At 41.6% G+C, this 20896-nt stretch overlaps 1 protein-coding gene across 1 annotated transcript in view; it reads right to left on the reverse strand.

Annotated features, from left to right (window-relative positions):
- CPXM2 (carboxypeptidase X, M14 family member 2) overlaps positions 1-20896 on the reverse strand; it is a 66001-nt gene that overhangs the window by 25287 nt on the left and 19818 nt on the right. Inside the window, exons 2-4 of the mRNA XM_041415886.1 lie at positions 20433-20542; positions 13843-13982; positions 77-161 (exon numbers count right to left, since the gene is read on the reverse strand). Coding sequence (XP_041271820.1) covers positions 77-161; positions 13843-13982; positions 20433-20542 — 335 coding nt within the window. The remainder of the gene's footprint in view (positions 1-76; positions 162-13842; positions 13983-20432; positions 20543-20896) is intronic.

Raw genomic sequence — 20896 nt, forward strand, 5'->3', positions numbered from 1 at the left:
ACCACTGACTAATCTGTGGCCAGCCCTGCTTTCCCACCTCTGCTCTTCCTCATAAAACATGTTTTGTTCTACTCACCACATCTCCAGATTCGTTCCTGACAGCAGTCCAGGCGTGGCTATCATTGCTCACCAACACTCGGTAAGAGGTCACCCAGTTGCTCCTTGAAAAAGAGAATAAATAAATTACTTTTCATAACTTAGAATGACTGCACATTATTTAATATAATCAAGCTTATAAGGCTGCTAGCAGTGGAAATCCCATTTGGCAAAGTCATGCCAATCTGGATTCAACAGACTGTTCAAAAAGCCTAGCACATAGAAGCAAAATCCTGGTGAGATAATATTCTGGGATTCCAGGGGGTGAGAGACTTGCTGCTCTCCTCTCCTTTTATATGCAGAATTTGGGATAAATGGCTTATCTAGAACAGATTTATGCAGTGTTCAAAGATCATCTTTTCAGCTGCAGAACATTTATTAGTTCTGCTGTTATTATCAGAGAGGATGGGAAAAAAGTAATAAATCCTCAAGGATGAAACATCTGTGAATTTCAACCAGCAAAATTTCCATTTCTTTCAATAGAAGAATAACTGGTGCCTGCAGTTATTCTTGTATTTATTAGCAAGAGATAGGGACAGAGAAACAATTGATCACAGGACTACTGCACTCCTACACCATCCTGATCAATCCCCAATAGGCAGATTTTTTTTAATATCACCTGATTTACAGCAAAATCCCCTTTCATCTAAAAAAGTCAAATACTTCAGTTATGCCTCATCTGGATCCAGCTAAAGAAGAGCATAAGGAAATGTAAAATGCTGCTTCCTGTGTTCTGGATTAAAGCTGTGGAGTTTCCCACTGCTGGGGCATTACCTGTGGAAATGTGTGTACAGGGCAGGAGAAGGCTGGAGAAGGCAATGCCCAACTCTCCTCTCCCATTTGTTACTCAGAAAGGGCAACAGTGATTTATTTTTCCCCCTAACACCTGGTTTCAGTAGGCAGGGACTTGGAGGAGAGTTGTGGCTTGGAGGAACATTTGGACTGTGAAGTCAGTCCAGGATGATTAAATTCCATATTTATGTGCAACCAGCAGGGCTCTGGAGCTGCTCTTCTTCAGCACAGGTTCTCAGCTAAGCTACAGTCTGCGAGTGAAACCAGGGCTAGGAAAGCTCTTGGCACTGGAAAGAAGAAAAGGGGACTTTGGGGCAGGGATTGGAGAAGCAGCAGAGCATAAAAACTGGAGATCAGGAGTGCCTGGAAGGACAGACACACCAAAGAACTTCCCCAGGTACTGCTCCTGTACAAATACAACTTTGATTAGTTTTTTCTTTTAAAACCAAGTAATAATAGCAAACTACCTATGAACACACACTCCCACACTGAACCCACTGTGCCTGTGTTTAAAGGACAAATCAGCCTTCATGTGCTCACTAAAGAGAGTCAGGCTTTTAATGAAGACCAAAAAGGGACAAGGATGGAACAAGAGTAAAACCTTCAGCCCCAGTTCACCCAGCCTTGTACAAAACAGAAAACTGAGGTTTTTTTACACATCTGAAACTAAAGATGAGGTAAATATTTAGTAGGATTTGGAAAATCACTTCTGGACATTCTATAGTAATGCCCCCAAAAGGGAAAAAAAAAAAAAAAAAAAAAGGAGATTTTGAAAAAAAAAGAAAAAAAACCCCACAAAAACAATTGAACAAACCCAGCTCTGTTTTAGACACTAAACCAGTCCTTTGCAACTCTTTCACCAGCCTCCTTCAGTGAATAGATTTTGCCATTCATGTTAGATTAAATGGAAAAATCTCGATTATTGCCAAGCAGACAACTTTTTGTTATCGCAGTGAAAAGAAGGGTACATCTATCACTTGCAATGCACACAACTTTAGTATTTGGTAAACAACTGTAACAAGTGAGCAGCACTCTGAAAATCCTAATTGTCTGCCTTTTAGTTGGAAGGGCTCCTGGGGTAGGAGATTTACTGCAGAGCTGAGAAGTGCCATGCTGGCGTCTCTAAAATTTGGCTGTAAAATGATAAATGACACACCACAAAATAAACAGTGACTTCAGCATGCTGGATAAGTTTCTCCTGACTCTTGCAAAGAACTTTCTTCCCTCAGCTTCTCTGTGTTCTCAAGTTGAAGAAGGGCTGATTTACTGCTGTCAAATAAAGGAGCTGACAAGAGGGAAGGAGAGGGACTTGTGACAAGGACATGGAGTGCCAGGACAGGGGTGATGAAAGAAAGTAGGTTTGGATCAGATATTGGAAAGAAATTCTTGGTTGTGAGGGTGGTGAGGCCCTGGCACAGGGTGCCCAGAGCAGCAGTGGCTGCCCCTGGATCCCTGGCAGTGCCCAAGGCCAGATTGGACACTGGGGCTTGGAGCACCTGGGACTGTGGAAGGTGTCCCTGCCATGGCAGGGGCTGGTATGAGATGAGCTTTAAGGACCCTTCCAGCTCAAACCATGCTATAAAATGGCCAACAGCAAAACTCTAAGAAGAGGAAAATAGCTTTTTCTGAATTACTAGAAAAATGTAAGCTTGAGAGCAAAACTCCTGGGCTTGAAGGAGGGTGCTGGTGGCACTGTACATATTCAATGCACGTAAAATTATATTGGGCTTTTTGCTATTTTTTTTTTTAATTTTTTTTTTTTTTTTATTTCTTGCTCATTTTTGGGAGGGTTGCATGAGCTTTGCATAATTGGTTTTTTTACTATTCTTGGTCATCTCCCAAAATCAGGCTAAAGGACCAAAAGAGACAACGCCACAAACCAAATAACATCATTGCTTCTGAAGTATTACAGAGCTTTTTTCATTTCAACTGCACAAATCAGGTTAGGAGGGCAAACACAACACATCCATATTCATTGCTCAACATTTGCAGAAGAAATTCAGAGTACTAAAGTCTCATAAAACCGCAACAACTATGGATGGACTTTTGTAAGAAGATCATGGCACATACAGGATGTTTTAAAAGAACAAGCTTGCTTTACTGGCATGAGAAAATGTTGCTGTCACAGTAACATTCCTAAGCTGGGACTTTGATTTAACATATTTTGATTTTCTCACTCCCTACCATTACAAAAGTTCAAACTTCTCCCAAGGGAAAACATATACAAGTAGTCCTGCACATTTTCCATCTTGAGTGGCAACAAGTAGCGTGCTATGGAGAGGCAGAATGCAATTAAAATCCTAATGGACTGCATCCAGTCTAGGATAGAAGGACCTCAGAGGGTCATGGATGAGGTAAATCAGTGCAATGTATGAAGGTACACACCATACATTATTCACTGTGTTTGCCTGTGAGGAAAAAGCAGAATAAAAACATCACAGAGGGTCAGATCCTTCTGTCACTGGCACTGCATGCAAAGCTGCCTCCAGGGGCTTAAATCTTTCCCCATTTTTCCCCCCAATGCCATAAAACTAGCTCCTGATAATATTAAGAAGGCTCCTGTAAATTCAGACTCCCCTGAGAAATGGCACCTTCTCCTTAAAAGCCACATCCATGCTGCAGAAGGGGAGCTCTGGGTGTGTTCTTGTGGTCAGAGGATCTGGAAAAAAAAGTAGCAAAGCCTAATGCTCAGGGCTTTGACTGAGTGTCTTCAAATTCCAGAGACTTCTACAGCTCCAGAGCAGACAAGAACACCCAACTCACTAAATCCTCCCAAGAGCTGCAGTTTTCCCACCCGTGTGCTGCACAGGAGGGCTGCTGACCCCAGGAAGCAGCTGGATGTGTGGTGCTCCAAGAACAGCATTTCCTGGGATCCAGGAGTTCCAGAAACACCTGGTTTATTCATGTAGGCACTGAAATCTAAAGCTTTTTTGTGGCAATCGATGAGAGGAACACACAGCCTTGTGCTAGGAGAAGTGTTGGGGAATTTTGCCTGTGTGATCACCTGGTGACACCAAGATCCGTCTCCTCGGGTTTGGGATTTGCAGACAGGGATTTCTGTCACATCCAATCTCTTTGGGGCCCATCAGCACTGAACAATGAAGCTGAGGAAGGCTGAACAATAAGTCTGAGGAAGGCTGAAATAAAGCTGTAATGTTTTCCAAGACTCTGGATGTCCCTGCTGTTTTTTCAGAGAAGCTTTTCTGCTTTCACTCTATAAAATCTCTCAGGACCTACCACTGCACTCCTAAGAGAAAAATAGAGATTTTTGCTGGGTAGAGCTGAGGAGATGAATTCCAGGGAAGTCCTAGGCCAGCATTCAAGAAAGAGTGCATTAATTATGGAGCTCTTTCTTGGCACAAGGCAAGGCAATCCAGAAGGCATTGTGTGACAATCCAGGAGTGTTTGAGGTTACTCCCAGCCCATCACCCTCTGCCACAAAGTGCCCGTTCCGCCTCACAAATTTCCTCCATGCTGGAAAAAGATCACAAGGTACATATTTGACAGGGAACCTTTGGATTCAGGTGCATCCCTTTAAAATAATCCCTTTTAAAATTTATGGCAGCCTAATCTCTTCAGAAGCAGCCTATTTGAAAAATCTCAGTATCCACTGACAACATTAATGAATTCTTTTCAGAGATAATAAATGCAAAAATCAAAATATTATTCAAATTCACTTAATGTGGCAGATCTTTGAATTATTACTAATTATTTGATTTTTATCTGTAATGCACTGGCCTTAGACAAAGCTTATCTGAACACCTTCAATTTCAAATTCAGTCTTTTGTGGTGCATGGAAATGTCCTTTTCCATTTTCATCAAAATATTTTTTTTCATTTTTTAAAAAAAAAAAAAAAAAAAAAAAAAAAAAAAAAAAAAAAGAAAAAGCTGAGGGATTAAATAACTTGCCCAGGGACAGAAAGAGTAAACCTGAATCAAAGCAAAGAATTAAAAGCAGATCTTCTACAGCTTTGGCAGGTTCCTATCCCAATAATCAGCTTTTCCTTATCTAACCACGGCATCAGCTCCTGAGCAAAAAGATCATGGGCAGCACCAGAACAATAAAATATCTTCCAGCTGTGCCTGCCCTGATACAATTTCCTGACTTTTCTCTCTCTGTGTTGGACCCAAGGCTGAATCCCAGCTCAGGAGAATGGGAAGCAGTGGAGGGATGCCAGGCTTTTCCTGCCCAGGCTCCAGCAGGCAGTGGATCAGCTGGGAACTGGGATTGTTTGGGTTTATTCTCTTTGAGCAGCTCCTGCTGCATGTCATATTTTAAGGCCAGGCTTCTCAATCATGGAAAGCTAACCAGCAACTAGTGAAATAAACCTAACACTTTGATCCTCATCTTCCACATCAAGGAGAGCCCAGGTGATTTCAGGTGCTGGTGAGCAGAAGCTCAAGCCCAGAGTGGCAGAGATGGGCCACAAAGGAGATTGAAGGGATGGAGCACCTTCCTGTCTGGAAAGGAGAGAACTGGGGGTGTTCAGCCTGCAGAAGGCTCTGGACTGGACCTTAGAGCAACTTCCAGGGCCTAAAGGGGCTCCAGGAGAGCTGGGAAGGGACTGGGGACAGGGGATGGAGGGACAGACACAGGGAATGGCTGCCACTGCCAGAGGGCAGGGATGGATGGCATCTTGGGAAGGAATTGCTCCCTGGGTGGGACTGGAATGGATTTCCCAGAGCAGCTGTGGCAGCCCCTGGATCTATGGAAGTGCCCAAGCCCAGGCTGGATGGGGCTTGGAGCACCAAGGGATAGTGGAAGGTGCCTGTGGCAGGGGGATTGGAGCAGGATGACTTTTAATGTCCTTTCTAACCCAAACTATTCCATGATTCTCTGACATTCTTGGAATGAGAGCAGCAAACAGCAGCAGAGCTCCCATGAACAGCAGACCTGGCTCCAACTGAGCATTTTATTCTTCTGCTGTCAGGCCAATTTGATTTATCTGCAATAGAAACCCCTAAAATTAATATAAAATAGACCCAGTCAGGCAAATAAATGTGTACCCAGCAATAATAAATAAATTGCCACACCAAAATACTTGATATAGCAAAATCTTTATACCAAAAAAAATGCTGGACAAGCCTTATACTAAATGATTCTCATGCAACAGAATCAGCATGCTGGCAATTAAATGTCTTTCTACTTGAAAAATTAATTTGTACTCTCATGCAATTAAATGTAAAACCATTAATATTAATATTCTATAATAGTATTTATGCTGATAAAATTTTAAATTACTCACTGCCAAACAGCTTCCAAATCAGCAAATTCAAAAAATGCCCAGGCAAACCACAGGTAGCCCAGCAAGTTTTGCAAACTAATTACAATAAATATGATTTAGGAGATGAAGATTGACTAGCCAGCAAGGGTATTTTTTTAATAATTGAAATCTTTGAATGTTTAATTTTTAAAATTGCTTCTAGCTGACTGAAATGAATGTACTGCTGTGAAATCCATCTCTTTGGAGGCCCAATGAAGAAAAGCTCAGAGCCAGAATTTCACTTGCTTGAAACTGAATTCAGCACAGATTTTTCAAAGCTTTACTCAATAAACAGGAGTTGGGGTTGCAAACACCTTTCCAACCCAACATCTGCAACTTACAGCCAGGTTTTTACATTAATTTTATGACATTCTAGAAAATCTGGTGCCAGCTGTGGATGTTTCTTTTTTTGCTGTTGTACATTCAGCCAGTAATGCCTGAAGGTGCCAGGGTCAGAGACATCCTCTGCCTCAAACATTTTGGCCTTAAAACCCCTCATTTTGGGCCACTCTTTGCAATGAGATCTGCATGAGTTTGAAATTCTTTCTGCACCAGATCCTCTGTATCTGCTAAATACAACCAAGCTGTGATGCCTTTTCTTCTGAACCTCTTTTTGTGGCACTCCTAATTGTCCATTCTCTTTTTTTTTGTGCCTACCTCACCTTTGTAAATCAGTCGTGTAACTGAGGAGAAAACCCCAGACTTTCCAGGCAATGCCTCACTTCATGAATGTTAAAATACGGGAAAATGAAAAGCCCTGAGAGTAACCAGCAAACAAACACTGCCACTTGTGTCCACAGCTGAGAGAATATTTACAGCAATGCTGAAGGCTGTCACCCTTGGGCTACCAAGCCCACAGAGAGGTGGCCAAGTGCCACTCAGAGCGAGCGGAAGGGACACTGGTTTGGGAAGGGCACAAGTGGAGGGACAAGGAGCCTGATGACCCCAGCGTGACCCCCACCCAACCACTCTCATTGCACCAAGTCATCGTGCACGTGCCGGAGACACAAACGCCGGCTGTGATGAGTAAGGGTGAGCAATCAGCTGCAGCAGATGCCCCAATCCACTGGAAGTTGCCTTTTCCAAAAGGATTCGGCTCATTTGATTTCAAGTCCCTTCCACTGAGGTTAAAAAGCTTTCCTTCCTCTTCTGAGCATCCCCACGGTGCAGGGCAGGTTCTGTTCCCTCCTCACCCCCTCTGAGGGTGCAGAGTGACCAGGCAGGAGCTGTCCCTGGGGTGGCAGTGACCTGCTCCCTGCCACCGAGTGACGGAGGCTCGGGCAGAGGATCCCCGTGACAAATCAGAGCCACAACAGCAGCATCAGCTCTGACATTTCTGTCAAACAAACTTGTGAAAGCATCAATCTGTCCCCGGGTGTGCTGTCAGCACCCCACCCACTCAGGATCACCCCAGCTGGTCACCGAGGCAGCTCCCCAGAGCCAGGGGGAGGTGGGGAGGGCTCGTCAGGGTGACCAAGGCTGTGACAAAATCCTGGGCAGGGGGCAAGAACTGAGCTGGAAAATCAACAAGGCACAGGGGCTGAACTTAAACCAATAGATGGAGAGCCCTGGAGGTGCAGCTGCCAAAGGCTGGCTCATGAAAGCCCATGAGAAGGATTCACCAAGCCACGCCAAGAGAAAATCTAACTTATTAGGTAAACCCATCATAAATACTAGTATAACACATAACTGCTGACATTATTATCTCAAGGGAGCTCTTCCTGCAATGAGATCAGGTTGTTTTATAACTCCCATCAATGCACTTGATATGATTTCTATGGATTTGGAACGATTCACCCCATGAGGCTGACTTTGGGAAAGCTGTAATCATCTCTGCAGTCCTGTCACCCAGTCAGGGCAAATAACAGTTTGCTCTGATTTAATGCACCAGAATTACTCGAGTCTGCACACAGCAGCTGCTTGTTTTGTTACGTGATCTGGATAAAACATCGAGACATATCCCCTGAACTTGTTGAAGTTTCACCAGGGTGTGTTTTCACAGCCTCTGCGCAGGGACAGGAGGAACTGCTCTGGAAGTCAGAGCCAGCTTTGTCTGTTGTACTTGTGAGCCGGGCAGGGTTTAGGGTTTATTCTTCTCTACTCTCACAAGCAGCACTGCACTGCTGAATATCTACCCTTCATGTGTACAGTGCAAAATTCTGTTCTCTTAGATTGTAGCAGCAGCTCAAAATACCTGTGAATATCCACTCCACTTTCCTGAACGCTACCCCAGTGTCACTGGAAGGATTATCACTACTCTTTCTTCTGTTATTGCTGGAATACTGAAGATGCTCACTTACCTCTTCAGGAAGCCAGTGTTACTACTGAGACCATGACCTTAGCACCAGGAATAGCTGAAAAGACCCTGGCAGTGTTGGACTTGATGATCTTAAGAGGCATTTTCCAACCTTGATTCTATGACTCTGCTTTTTACTGCCTTGCAAGCAAGGAAGTTTCTCCCTTGCCACAGAGACTGCCTAAAAACCAAATCTGAGCTTCTGAGAAACTGCCAGTGAGTGCAGCAATAAGTTGGAATGTGGGGCAGCACATTCATTCTGTGACTGAAGAGCAGAACGCCGTACCACCGAAATTAGAAGCAAGCAGGCAAATTGCACTGACCTAAATTTATCCTCAACTGCATCTCTGGAAGGCACCCAGCTTGTTACAGACCTACAATTCCCTCAGGACAGATTGTCAAAAGGGATGCTGGGGCATCGTGAAGAGCTACACTGCACACAGGGAAGGCTGAGGTCGAGGGTATACTACCAAAAGAAATTGCAAAATCATTCCCCTATTCAATCACAAGGATCTTGTCTGCAGCAAAAGCATGATCAGACACAAAATCCAATCTGCTGGGTATTTATTATCTGCTATCCTTACGGAGCAGCACAGGGAAATCAAAGTGCCACAGTAGGGAGTGTGCAATGGTGTCTACACCAGCTTCTGGTTAAAATGTTTCTTCAGCACTAATAAAAATAAGTGACCAGCTTGAAAGGGTGTCAGTTTAGAGTCAGGCAATACATGAAAGTCATTCCTTCCAGCCAGCAGCACCACTGATTTGGTGTCTCCTCAAACTTTTTAAGAGCTATTGCAATTTTAGAAGACACATGGAATAACTTCTACCCAAATCAGACTTGAAAAAATTAAGATGTTCCCTCTACATTTTTTTTCCTAAAGACAAATATCTTGCATAAAAGTAAAAAAATCTTCAATATTTTTATGAAGCTGAAAGGTCTTAAAGAGAACATGCTTGAAAGTAAGCCTATTTTGATTTTTCTCTAAAAATTTCCTAATTTTGCTGCAGAACTCCAACTTTCTGCACAGATCATTTCATCCATGCTTTTCCTTATTGTTGTCATTTTGTCATTCCATGGCATGGAGTGATAGTTCACAACTTACCATGACTGAGAGGTTAATTTTTAGAAAATACATCTCACTCACAGCAACATTACATCCTCTCCTGAAAATCAAAACATCCTCTGCCTTCACACAGCCTGAAGCTTTACATTACTGTCAGCAGACACTGACTCTATTTTGACATGTGGGTTTTCTCTTGATACAAAAGATGATGCTGAATTATCAGAAGAGAGTTTGGTTTGTGGGAAACAAGTTTACTCTGTTTTTCAAATTGCTGCCAAACTGCTAAGAGTGATTAATACTTTCTTTCCCTCTGTCAAGAGAGTGCATATTTTAAACTACCACATCATTGCTTTAAATCCCTGGCTCAATTCCACAGAGATGCTTCCAGGGTCCCACTCTACAGCCTTGAACAGTTCTTTAAAAGATATTTGGTTCCTAAAACTGGAAGATGTATTGGCAGCAATATGAAGAATTACATATATTATGATTTCATTTATTACTATACATATATTATTATTATTTAAGAATTACTTAATATTAAGAATTGCATATTATTATTATAGATATTATTTCTCCCCCAAAGCAAGAGATATCCTGCTCACTTTCAAGGCAGGATTTTATTCCTATTAATCAGCACTTGTGGCAGTCCTGATTTTTTTGATATCTTCAGTGTAAAAATCATAAAGAAGTCCTGGTTCTTGCAACTGGGCTCCATTTTTTCTGTGAATTCATCATCTGCAGATCTTCTGGATGATCTAAGCAGATTTGCCCATTTATGGTGGCAAAAGAACACTTTTCCATGATTTCAGGTTTCCCAGGAATGACTGAGGTGCCTGAACAGCAGCAGCCCTCAAGCTCAAGTGCTTGCTTTGACTGGTAAAAGGAAGGACTCCACAAATCTAGGATTTTTTGTTCAAAACCTGTTTTTCTTTCTTTCAGGCTTAAAAAAGAGAAGAGAAAGATTTGATTCACAGAATTCACAGCCGAGCATAAAATTCGACTCAGAAGTGCTTTTCCTCAAAAAGGAAATGATGAAACAATCCAAGTATTCATTACAAACCAGGCTCAGTTTCTTTCTCTCCTGTCAGGTCATCTGTGTTTCCAAGAGCTGCTTCTGCAACTCGGCCTCTTCCTCCTCCAGGCTCTCCTGTCTCGAGCCTGGCATGGACCAGGGGAGCCACAATCCACCAGAGACACACGGGGAAGAGCAGGAGAGGAAGGGCTGAGCAGAAGCAGCTCCTGCCAGCGCACAGGCAGTGGAAACCCCAAGCATTTTTGTGCTTTTTGCGTTGTGTGAAGTGTAACCTTCGGTTCATCATTGCCCAGAAAGCCCAAAAAAACCCCAGTGAGCAAAGCTGAATGTGAGAAGATCGTGTCTGACCGGAGTGGTCGTGAACAAAATCAGGCTCCAGGTGCCAGAGCTGCCCCAAAGGAGGAAGAGGATGAGTCCAGCAGCAGCAAAAGAGCTCTGGCTGCAGCATCACACACAGGAGAGCAAAGGCCAGACTGCTGGGAGCTCAAGTGTTGCAGCTTTGCAGCACAGGGCAAAGATGTTTGAGAGAGGATTCAGCAGGGTGTCCTTGCCTGCCTTCCCTGGCATTTTAAATGTCCTCATTAGGTCAGCAGCAGGAAATTACAGGGACCAGGACAGGTACAAATCTGATCTAGGCACATCTTCCAGTGAAGTACAGTTTTTTCATTTTGTTAAACATTCTTGTTCAATAAAAAGAGTTGGTTTAGTGGTTCTGTATCCCAGTGTAATGGAATCACAGAATGCTTTAGGCTGGAAGGGATCTTAAAGCCCATCCTGTTCCATCCCTGCCATGGGACACCTTCCACCTTCCATCCCAGGTGGCTCCAAGCCCCAGTGTCCAACCTTGGATCTCCAGGGATCCAGGGGCAGCCACAGCTGCTCTGAGCACCCTGTGCCAGGGCCTCCCAAGCTCACAGGAAAGAATTTCTTCCTAATATCTAATATAAGCCAGCCCTCCTTCAGTGCCTTGATTTTTTTATTTTTAAAATATAAAGCTGGGAAAGTCTCCAAGGCTTTGGACTAAATAAAAATCTTACCTCGGCTCCCCTGCTTGGCAGGTTTTCACTTCTAATAGAACACAGATCAGAGAGGTGTTTTTTTGGCTCTCATACCTACAATAAGATTATCCTCCAGCATATGTTTCCATCAGTCATGAAAGCACTCTCTTCTTGTTACACAGCCTCATAAAGCTGGGAAGGTGCCTCAGGTAACAGAAGGGCATCTTTTGGTACAAACTTTCCTATCACAAACAATCCTTTTTGATACCATCCCTGTCAGCAGCTGAGGGTCAGGGAAGGAAGCTGATGAGTCTCCTTTTTTTTCTGAGCCAAACAGGCACAAAGGAACCTGCCCACCCCAAAACAAGTCCTACCCCACTCCTTTTCTGTCCCTTACTGGGACTGTTTCTCCCCACTGCCCTGCTCCTTCCATGGGGCACAGCTCAGTCCTCCAGGAGGTGTTTTCAGGAGACATTAACCTGCCCCACAGCACAGCTGGTCCTGGTGAAACCATCTTTGCTCCTGTCAGGCAGAAATGTGCCTGGTTTCCTCAGATCTCAGCAGTAATCCAGGAGGAGCCTGGACCTGCTCTGCCAGCACCAATCCTGCTCTTCCTGCAGACCCTCAGGGCTCTGCCCACCAATTCTTTATGGGGAAAGAGGCAAAACCAAAACTCCCTGCCCATGGCAGGGGAGTTGAAACTCAATGATCTTTAAGGTCCATTCCAACCCAAACCTTTCTGTGATTTGGTGTTTCTACAGCTCAAAAAACCCCAAAACCCCAACATGACTGTGAATACCAGCTATAAATAGAGTGTTAAGATCTGCTGTAAACTCCTAACAGAGCTGAACTAAAAATAGAAGCCTGACAGGATGAAGCAGTACAGCTCTGGCGTTGAGAGGAACAGCAATGTCAAGAGGATGAATAAAAAGAGTAAGGCTTAGCTACAGTAATTACCTACCTACCCCAGAACAATGTGGAATAAATATAGAAACCTTATTGCCAAATAAGCACCTACTCCTACAAGCACCTTAAAAGAAATTAAACAAAAAAAAAATCACAGAAAATTCAGCTGTTGAAAGGAAAATATTCTTTTTCCAAGATACAGTGGCATTTTTTCTGGTTTACCTTCAATTACATGTCACATTAATTTTCTAAAGGAGAGTTCTCACAGAATGGATCTCTCAGAGTGGTTGTGCATCTCCTGCACACTTATGCAAAAGGTCCAGCAGCACAAGGGCAATTATCTGCTCACATAAAGCTGTGAAACTCAGTGACAAATTGAAAGGCCAAACAAAGATGTAAAGAGCAGGAAGAAAACCCAAATCCTCACCTCCTGTTCCTGCATCCCTCATATACACTCCACAACAGTCACAGAGGAGTAAATGTAGACAAATCTGGGCCAAAACACTTACTGCTCAGTGCCATGAGACAGTCTCTAGAACAAGCAGTGGCAAGAAAGCTCAATAATAGTATATTTATATATATATATACACACAACATATATATATCTGCATAATTATATGCAGATATGTAATTAATATTTTAAATAAAATTAATTCTAAATAGATATACATTTATAAATAATATATTCACATATATAATATATATGTGTATACATATATATATACACACATATATATATAGTACTATAAAGTTTGTTTTACCTGCTCACATAAAAATCATGTTGTTTTGGAATTACAGCAATTACTTGGTGATTACCTAGGGATTAAGTCATCCCAAAGAGGCATGGTTATTTGAAACTGAATTAAAAAGGTCCCTGAATCTTTAACCTGAGCTAACCAAGTTAAATATTGGAAAAGAATAAGGAACTTTAACACAAGCAAATATGACAAGGTGAGTGTAAAGGCCCAGATGTAGATTATGACTGCAGAAGTTTGCTACCCTTAAACTTTTATCTTATGCCATATATAATGACTTTGCCTTATATATCTATGTAACTATATATTATATTATTATTTTATATATTATATATATTTATATTTATTAACAATATATATAAAATACATATATTTTGTATATATAATTACTTTGCCTTTTATATATATAAATATATATTATATTATGTATATATTTATATAATACATTTTTTACTTTTTAAAAATATGTATATATAATTACTTTGCCTTATAGATAATGACTGTTGCCCCATTCATTGATTTGATGTCTCACAGCATTTCCAATGTATTTTTTTTTTCTTGAAGAACCAAAGCACATCAGGACATGGATTCCTTGGTCTGAAAGCTCAGAGTTCCATGGAGAAAAGTCAGGTACTTACGACCAGAGGGAGTTTCTTCCCTGGGTGATGACTCCAGTGAATTTTGTCAGCCTTCGAGCATCTACTTCAATCCACTGGTAGGGGTCATTTCTTCCTGCACACCAAGCACCATCATAAAAATCATTTTCGTTAACACCTGCCTGAAAAGAAGGCAAAGCTGACCATAAATCAGAGCTAAGAAACTGAAGGTTTTCCATGGGGGAAAGAAAGGAACACATCATTCATCCCCCTCACCTTAAGACCCTTGAGGCCCTCACCAAAATATTTCCTTACTCAAGGCAGGGCAGGAAATTCTGGGAAGTCCCTTTGAAAACTAAGAATGTTTACAGATGAATTTAAGTCAGAAAAGATAAACAGAGCTTCGGTCTGTTCTTGTGGCCTGATAGAGCCACAGACCCAGAGCCACATTCTTTATCCAGAACAAATTACCCACATGGTCTGCAGAGTTTGGAAAGTCCTAAAAAGCCAGCTGCAGCCCATGTAAATAATGGTCAGTGATTAGAAAAATCTTTTCCCTGGAAGCAGCAAAGCAGAGTGCAGGGCATAAGGAAACAGTAGCACTACTTCCCACCAGAACCAACATTATTAATTTTCATAGCAAGGGTGGCAAAGGTTAAAAATTCAGGAATATCTGGCTGCTCCCCAGCTTGAGCACCAACCTGTATCCCAATTTCCTGGGAAACCCACCACAAACAGCCTTCCCAGCATTTCAAACAAACAGCTGAAGGTATTTTGGGTAAGCTGTTTTCCAAATAAATCTGAACTAGAATTTAATGAAACATAGCATCTGAAGCCTTCAGAGATTTATTTTCCTTCCAAAGCCCAGGAAATGTTTGGCACCAAGCTGAATACTGCCATAACGAGCACAGAAGCTTTGCCATGTGGTCCTCTGAGGACCTACTTGTATTTTTGTGGTATTTCATCTGTGGTTTATGTGGATTTATCATTGCCATCCATGTAATTCCAGGAATGGATACCATTAAATATTTCCCAAATGAAAATGAAGAGGTTTACAGACTTTTTCTACCCAAATGGGTGGCTCTAACTCAGAGAGGATGCAGTGGTTAATCCCTTTTCCCAGTGTGGCATCTGAAGGAAGTGCTGCAAAACACAAGACACTGATTCAATTCCTAAAACTTCTCATTTTCTCATTTTCAGGTCTGAGATAAAGCAGCTTAAAAATTACATGTTTTCCTACGTCTACCAAAATTAAATTAAGCCCCCTACTTCTATGCGTTAATTCTGATATTTTAAGAAGTTTGTATAAAAGTCAAAGAAAAAAAAAAACCCACAAGAGAAAAAGCCTGTTAACAATGGGAGATATATTCTTCAGGGAGAACAGAACAATGGGAAAACATGAGAATACAAACATGGTCACTGACCTGAGTTATAATCCTTGGCAAGAAAAGGTTTCAATGCATTTTAAAGTAAGATGGAATTTGAAGTAGCCTGAGGCTTTAAAACCTTGCCAGGAAATGTTAAGATCTGCAGAGCACCTTGAACCAGCATCCTGCTAATCCCTTCACACTGGAAATTCCACCAGTTCCTGCAGAATAAGTGCCCCTATCTCCCAATCCCTGGTGCTTTTTAAACTGAGGATATTTCCCTTGGTGTGATGCTCATCAGGGAATAAACCTCTCCTCCAGATTGGAATGAGAAGTGGAAAGTAGAGGAAAAAATATGGAAAAAGCGCTTATTAAAATAAAAAACATTCCCACCTAAATTACATTCTTGAGTATCCATGGTTTCAACTGTGTTTAAATAAATTTCAGCTTAAGTTCCTTATAAAATATGGGAAGTTTTAGTTATCCACAGCTTAAAATACTCTGGCCTTAAATAGGGGCAAAGATACCATAAAAAATAAAATAACAAGAAGAAGCAGAAGAGGAAAAAGAAGAGGAAGAAGATGAAAACCCATACTGCTACTTCTCCCTGATGTCTAATTTTCTGATATCAGCTTATCTGAAGCTAAAAAAAAAAAAAGCTTTTACTAGGTAAAAAGAAGCAGGTGTCTGTGTCTAATCAGCACAAAATACTATGTGAAAAACAGCAGTTTAATCAATGAGAAGTTCTTCTTAGAAATGTTTCTGAAGGAAAATCAAGAAATTTATGCTACAATTTCTCTTCTCAAGCTTCAAGTCTATTTTTTTTTTTTCTGAAGGTGCTTTATTTCCCTATGGCCACTTCAAAAAACTGTTTCTAGAAAATAAAAACGTATAGACTCAATCAATTATTTAGTAATTAGATTTCCTATTAAATTTCTATGGGAAAATTATCATTCCTAGGAGATGGGTACAGTTATCACCAAGTATTCTATCAAATAATATGGACCAAGATCTTTCCTCAGTAAGGTGTTTACTTGAATTTTAAAAATCCATATTGCATTACTGGAAAAAGCAGATTCAACTTATGCCATGGGTACTTAAATTATCTTCATACGCAGGAGACTGAAGCAGCTAATGAAAATTGGAAGCCAGGGCTAAGTATTTTTCCCTTCACAGAATATTCAAGAATAACTCCAAGCCCAACCCAGTTTGTGTTTCACTTGCAGCCAAATGCAAAAATATTTCTCAATATACAATATCAGGAAAAAAACCCCAAAATACCAAAAAAAAAAAAAAAAAAAAAAAAAAAAAAAAAAAAAAAAAAAAAAAAAAAAAAAAAAAAAAAAAAAACCACGAAAACCCAAGCCTTTTGGACAGAGGAAAAGAGACTTTTTTCTGTCACTCACAAATCAGTTATTCCCAAGTGTCAAAGCTGAAAAATGTAATTCAGCTAAACCAAATGAGCTGCTTATTAGGTATCCAGAAAATAATATGGAAGTTATAAAAGCCTTTACAAATACTATGACTTTGCATTTTAATTCATGTTTCTCTTCCAAATTAGATATGTGCAAGGCAGAATAAAAACTTGCTCACAGTATCAGTGTTCTGAAAGCCTTCTTCTATAATGAGGAGAAAGGTGATACTACCAAAATGCACTCAAATAAAGAAAGAAACTTCAGTCTTCTGCCACAAATCAGCTGGAGCAGCAGTAAAAATACACCAAATATCAAACCACCTCTGCTTAAATTCTTTTCCATTCCCAGCAGGATTATCAAAAAAATCATTTTACCATAGGAAGTTTGGGAGGGGGAAAAAAAAAAAAAAAAGCATTACTCATCACAGGTATTTATAGCAACCACTGCCAGTAGGGAAGAGCTAAAACACACAGGCTACAAGTTAATCTTCAATAATTTTGTCTTTTCCTTGTGATTTGATAACACAGCTTTTAAAAGGGAACAAAGATGTGGAAAGACAATCATGGAACCATGGAATGGGTTGGGTTGGAAGGGACATCAAAGCCCACCCAGTTCCACCCCTGCCAGGGCAGGGACACCTTCCACTGTCCCAGCTGCTCCCAGCCCCAGTGTCCAGCCTGGCCTTGGGCACTGCCAGGGATCCAGGGGCAGCCACAGCTGCTCTGGGAAATCCAACCCAGCCCCTCCCCACCTTCACAGGAAACAATTCCTTCCCAATATCCCATCCATTCCTGCCCTCTGGTAGTGGGAGCCATTCCCTGTGTCCTGTCCCTCCATCCTTTGTCCCCAGCCCCTCTCCAGCTCTCCTGGAGCCCCTTCAGGCACAGGGAGGTCTCCTTTAGACACAAATGCCTGTGTTTGCAGACATGGGATTGCTTTGGGTTTATTTGCTTTATTGTTACTTGGGTAATCTTCAGTATCTGGATTTCTCCAACCAGGACAATTAGGAAGGGAAAGAAACATAGACTGATAAATTATCCACTCTTAATTATCATATAAGTGACAAATACTAATGAATTTTATCCCCTAAGGCACAGAGCCTCAATTAATATTATTTTATGCCTTGATTTCTCTTGATGATGTTAAATTACTCCTGGTTGTACCACTATTGCAGTTGGATCTCCAAAATATGGGGCTCTACTAACGTGGCTCATGCCCTTGAGAAATCCCACCTTAATCCCCACGTTCAGGCAGGACTGGGAGGAAGATCAGGGCCCACACAATTCAAGGGCACAAGAGAAGCAGATCCTGCAAAGTCTTATCCAATTCTAAGCCTGTCCTTCTCTGGAATAAAGCACACACCAACTGGTTCATTTCATGTGCTTCAGATAATCTAAACAGGAAAAATGAGAAACCAAAACAAACCCTGAAAAGCTTTGGAAAAACTTAATTATTCTGCAAATTCTCTGAGAATTGAGGCAGTGCCAGTTACCTGGGGAGAGCCCTGAGCTTCTCAGCTGACTTTGCATCAGATGATGAGGTTGGGCAGAGAGAGGATTTTGTATTATTCTGGGGAGAGCACCACAGTCCCACAAACATTGTGACAGCTCCATGGTGAAATCCAGATCACTGGACAGGGGCAGCAGCCCATAAAACTGCTTGTCACCATCCCCACAGCACAACATGCTCACAGAATTCCAGTGGCACAGCAGTGTCTCTGATCTGGCCAAGTGTTTTCCTTCGTGTACAGCTCTGAACAGCAGGAAAACACAGCAGCTTCCACCCCAGTGCCTTCTGCCTTTCCCAGCACGCTGCAACCTCCTGTGCTGAGCAGCAAAGAGAAACCACCAGGGACCTCATTGCCCACCTGGCACATCAGCCACCTGCAGCACCTGTCCCTGCTTAAAGCAAATTCCCTCTAAATATTAGTGAAATTCAGAAATCTTCATGCACTGCAACCCCAGTGACAGGGACCTGCGGATTCCAGGTTTAGAAAAGTTTTAGTGCTATTCATTTTTAACTAAGCCCAAAGAAAACTGGTTTTAAAGAAAAATAAAGGCAGGCCTTTTTTTTTTTTTTTTTCTTTTTTTTTTTTTACAGTAGTAGTAACCCTATGTGGTGAGGGGGTTTAGGGAATTGCTGTATCTATAGTTTCAGTGGGGATAAAAAAAAATTGGTCAAATCCAAGCTTTGGGAAATTTCAGGAAGAGCTGAGTGGCATTTTTCTTCTGCTTTGCTTCCCAGTAAAAGACTGTGCCCTTGGCTTCTCTGGAGATTATATTTAGAGGAAACAACGGCCACTGGAAACACTCTATTTTTATATACATACATACATATATATATATATATATATATATATATATATATATAAAATATATATACTTATCACCTCTCTATTTATTTTAACACACTACTGGTGATGACAGGACTGGATGGACTCCTGGTCTAAACCAGTGTGGTCTTGTGTTTAAATAAATTGAACTTCAACAGCAGCATGAAATTAAGTAGCCAGAACCAACAGAGAACTCAGAAGTTTGCATCACAGTCCTTGGTTTTATGCCATTATATAAACAGGACTGTAATAAAATAACTAAGCATTCCTCTAGAACCCCCCTGAATATCATCTGCATTCCATTTCTGTGATCATAAGGGGTTTTTTCATAGCAGAAATGTCAAGTAAAGAAGCAAACTGCCCCGCTGGGCTCTCCAAAGACAATAAATATGAAGGCTGCAGGTGAGAGCTCACCTTGCACACAGCCCCGTGGACCTGGATTGGAAAGGAGGGGCCCATTCCCACTCTGTGCTGGCTGCCTGCCACTCCCCCTTTTCCAGCTGCCTGTTCCAAAGTGTAGCCTCAGCTTTCTGATCAACTTTAATACATCCAAACAAACACTGAAAAAAAAATTAGGAGGGGTATGCATTTCTCCAGAGAGTAACTTAGATAGGTGTTTGAGCAGAGGCACAGTGGTTTAAAAATTGGTTGAAAAATCAAAAATTGATTGGTTAAAATCAATCCCTCCTCCAGAGTGAGCCATATGGAATGTGGCACTGCTGATCAGAGCTCATCCCTCCTAGTCCCAGCCTTAGCCCCCTAAGCACCAAACCCCTTCAGCTGGGGAGAAACACAAAGGAGGGGTCTAAAATGAAAGATAAATTAAAAAAACTTCAGAGATCTTTCACTGTTGGCTCGGTGCTGATATCCTGTTTATGACTTTAAGTGTTGAGCTTTATCATGCAAAGTAACAATTTTAGTCTGGACAGACTGTGATTCCGAGAACAGCCTTAAAAATAAAGTGGGAAACAGAAGCATGAGAAATGGGACAATAGCATTTGGTCCTGCAAAGCACCTAAACACATTTTTAATCTGAAACAAAAGAAGCAAAACAGGATCGTATGTTAGAGAGTTCTGAAGTGAAGCATTTTTTGGATGGTATAATCACTGCTTCTGAAAAAAAAAAAAAAAACTGCCTTAGGGAAAGGGTTTCACTTGAAACCACACTTTCAATTAACCACTGTCATTAACTACAGGCAGACAACAAAGGAAAAAAGCAGCTTGCTGTGAGAGCTTCCTTGCAGGCTGGTTGTGGAGGGAGCAGGGAAAGGAGCTGCCTCCACCTTTGCTTGCTCAGAGCCAGGATCTGCACTCCAAGTCTGGAGATTTTCCCAACTAGCCCACAAACCCAAAGCTTATCCATCAACCTTCCTCCCTTCCCCAACCCCAGTGTTTCCCCTTCATTTGAATTACATGAGCTGACAAAGCAGTCAGAACCAATAAGTATCCACTGGTTCTCTTTATTCAGCAGCACAACCTGGAGCCATTCTCCCACTTAGGAGAAAAAATTGATGTTACCTGAATATTGAGCCTTCCTCGGTGGGCCCCGAGGCCGTAGCGCTTTGCTGTGGAGGCATGGAGCTGGAAGTCAGTAATTTTTAATGTCTCCAGACCAAGTGGAGGGCAATCTACAAAACAAAAGATTGATTAAATTTTAATTAAACAGGAAAAAAAAAAGACCCCAACAAAACAACACAAAACAAACAAGTATTGAGAGTTTCTGGATTTCGGCAGTGCCAAGCTGGCTGGGTGCTCGCTGGGATAAAGGAGCAGAGCAGGGCTGAGGGCAATGAGGAATGGCAGCTCTCAGAAAATCAATGAGGCAATGCAGATTTACACCATTTGCAGGGGCTCAGATAGTTATTACTGCTTGCTCTGTGCTCCAGTTTTTCACAGATATGCGCAGTATTTCCTCTCGAGTGCTTTTCACGACTAAAACACGCTTTTTATTTTTCTTTTTGGCGTTTTCTTTTTAATCTCTT

Source organism: Onychostruthus taczanowskii, unplaced genomic scaffold (genome assembly GCF_017590055.1).
Source record: "Onychostruthus taczanowskii isolate IOZ18803 unplaced genomic scaffold, ASM1759005v1 scaffold5, whole genome shotgun sequence".
In the NCBI taxonomy this organism is placed as follows: Eukaryota; Metazoa; Chordata; class Aves; order Passeriformes; family Passeridae; genus Onychostruthus; species Onychostruthus taczanowskii.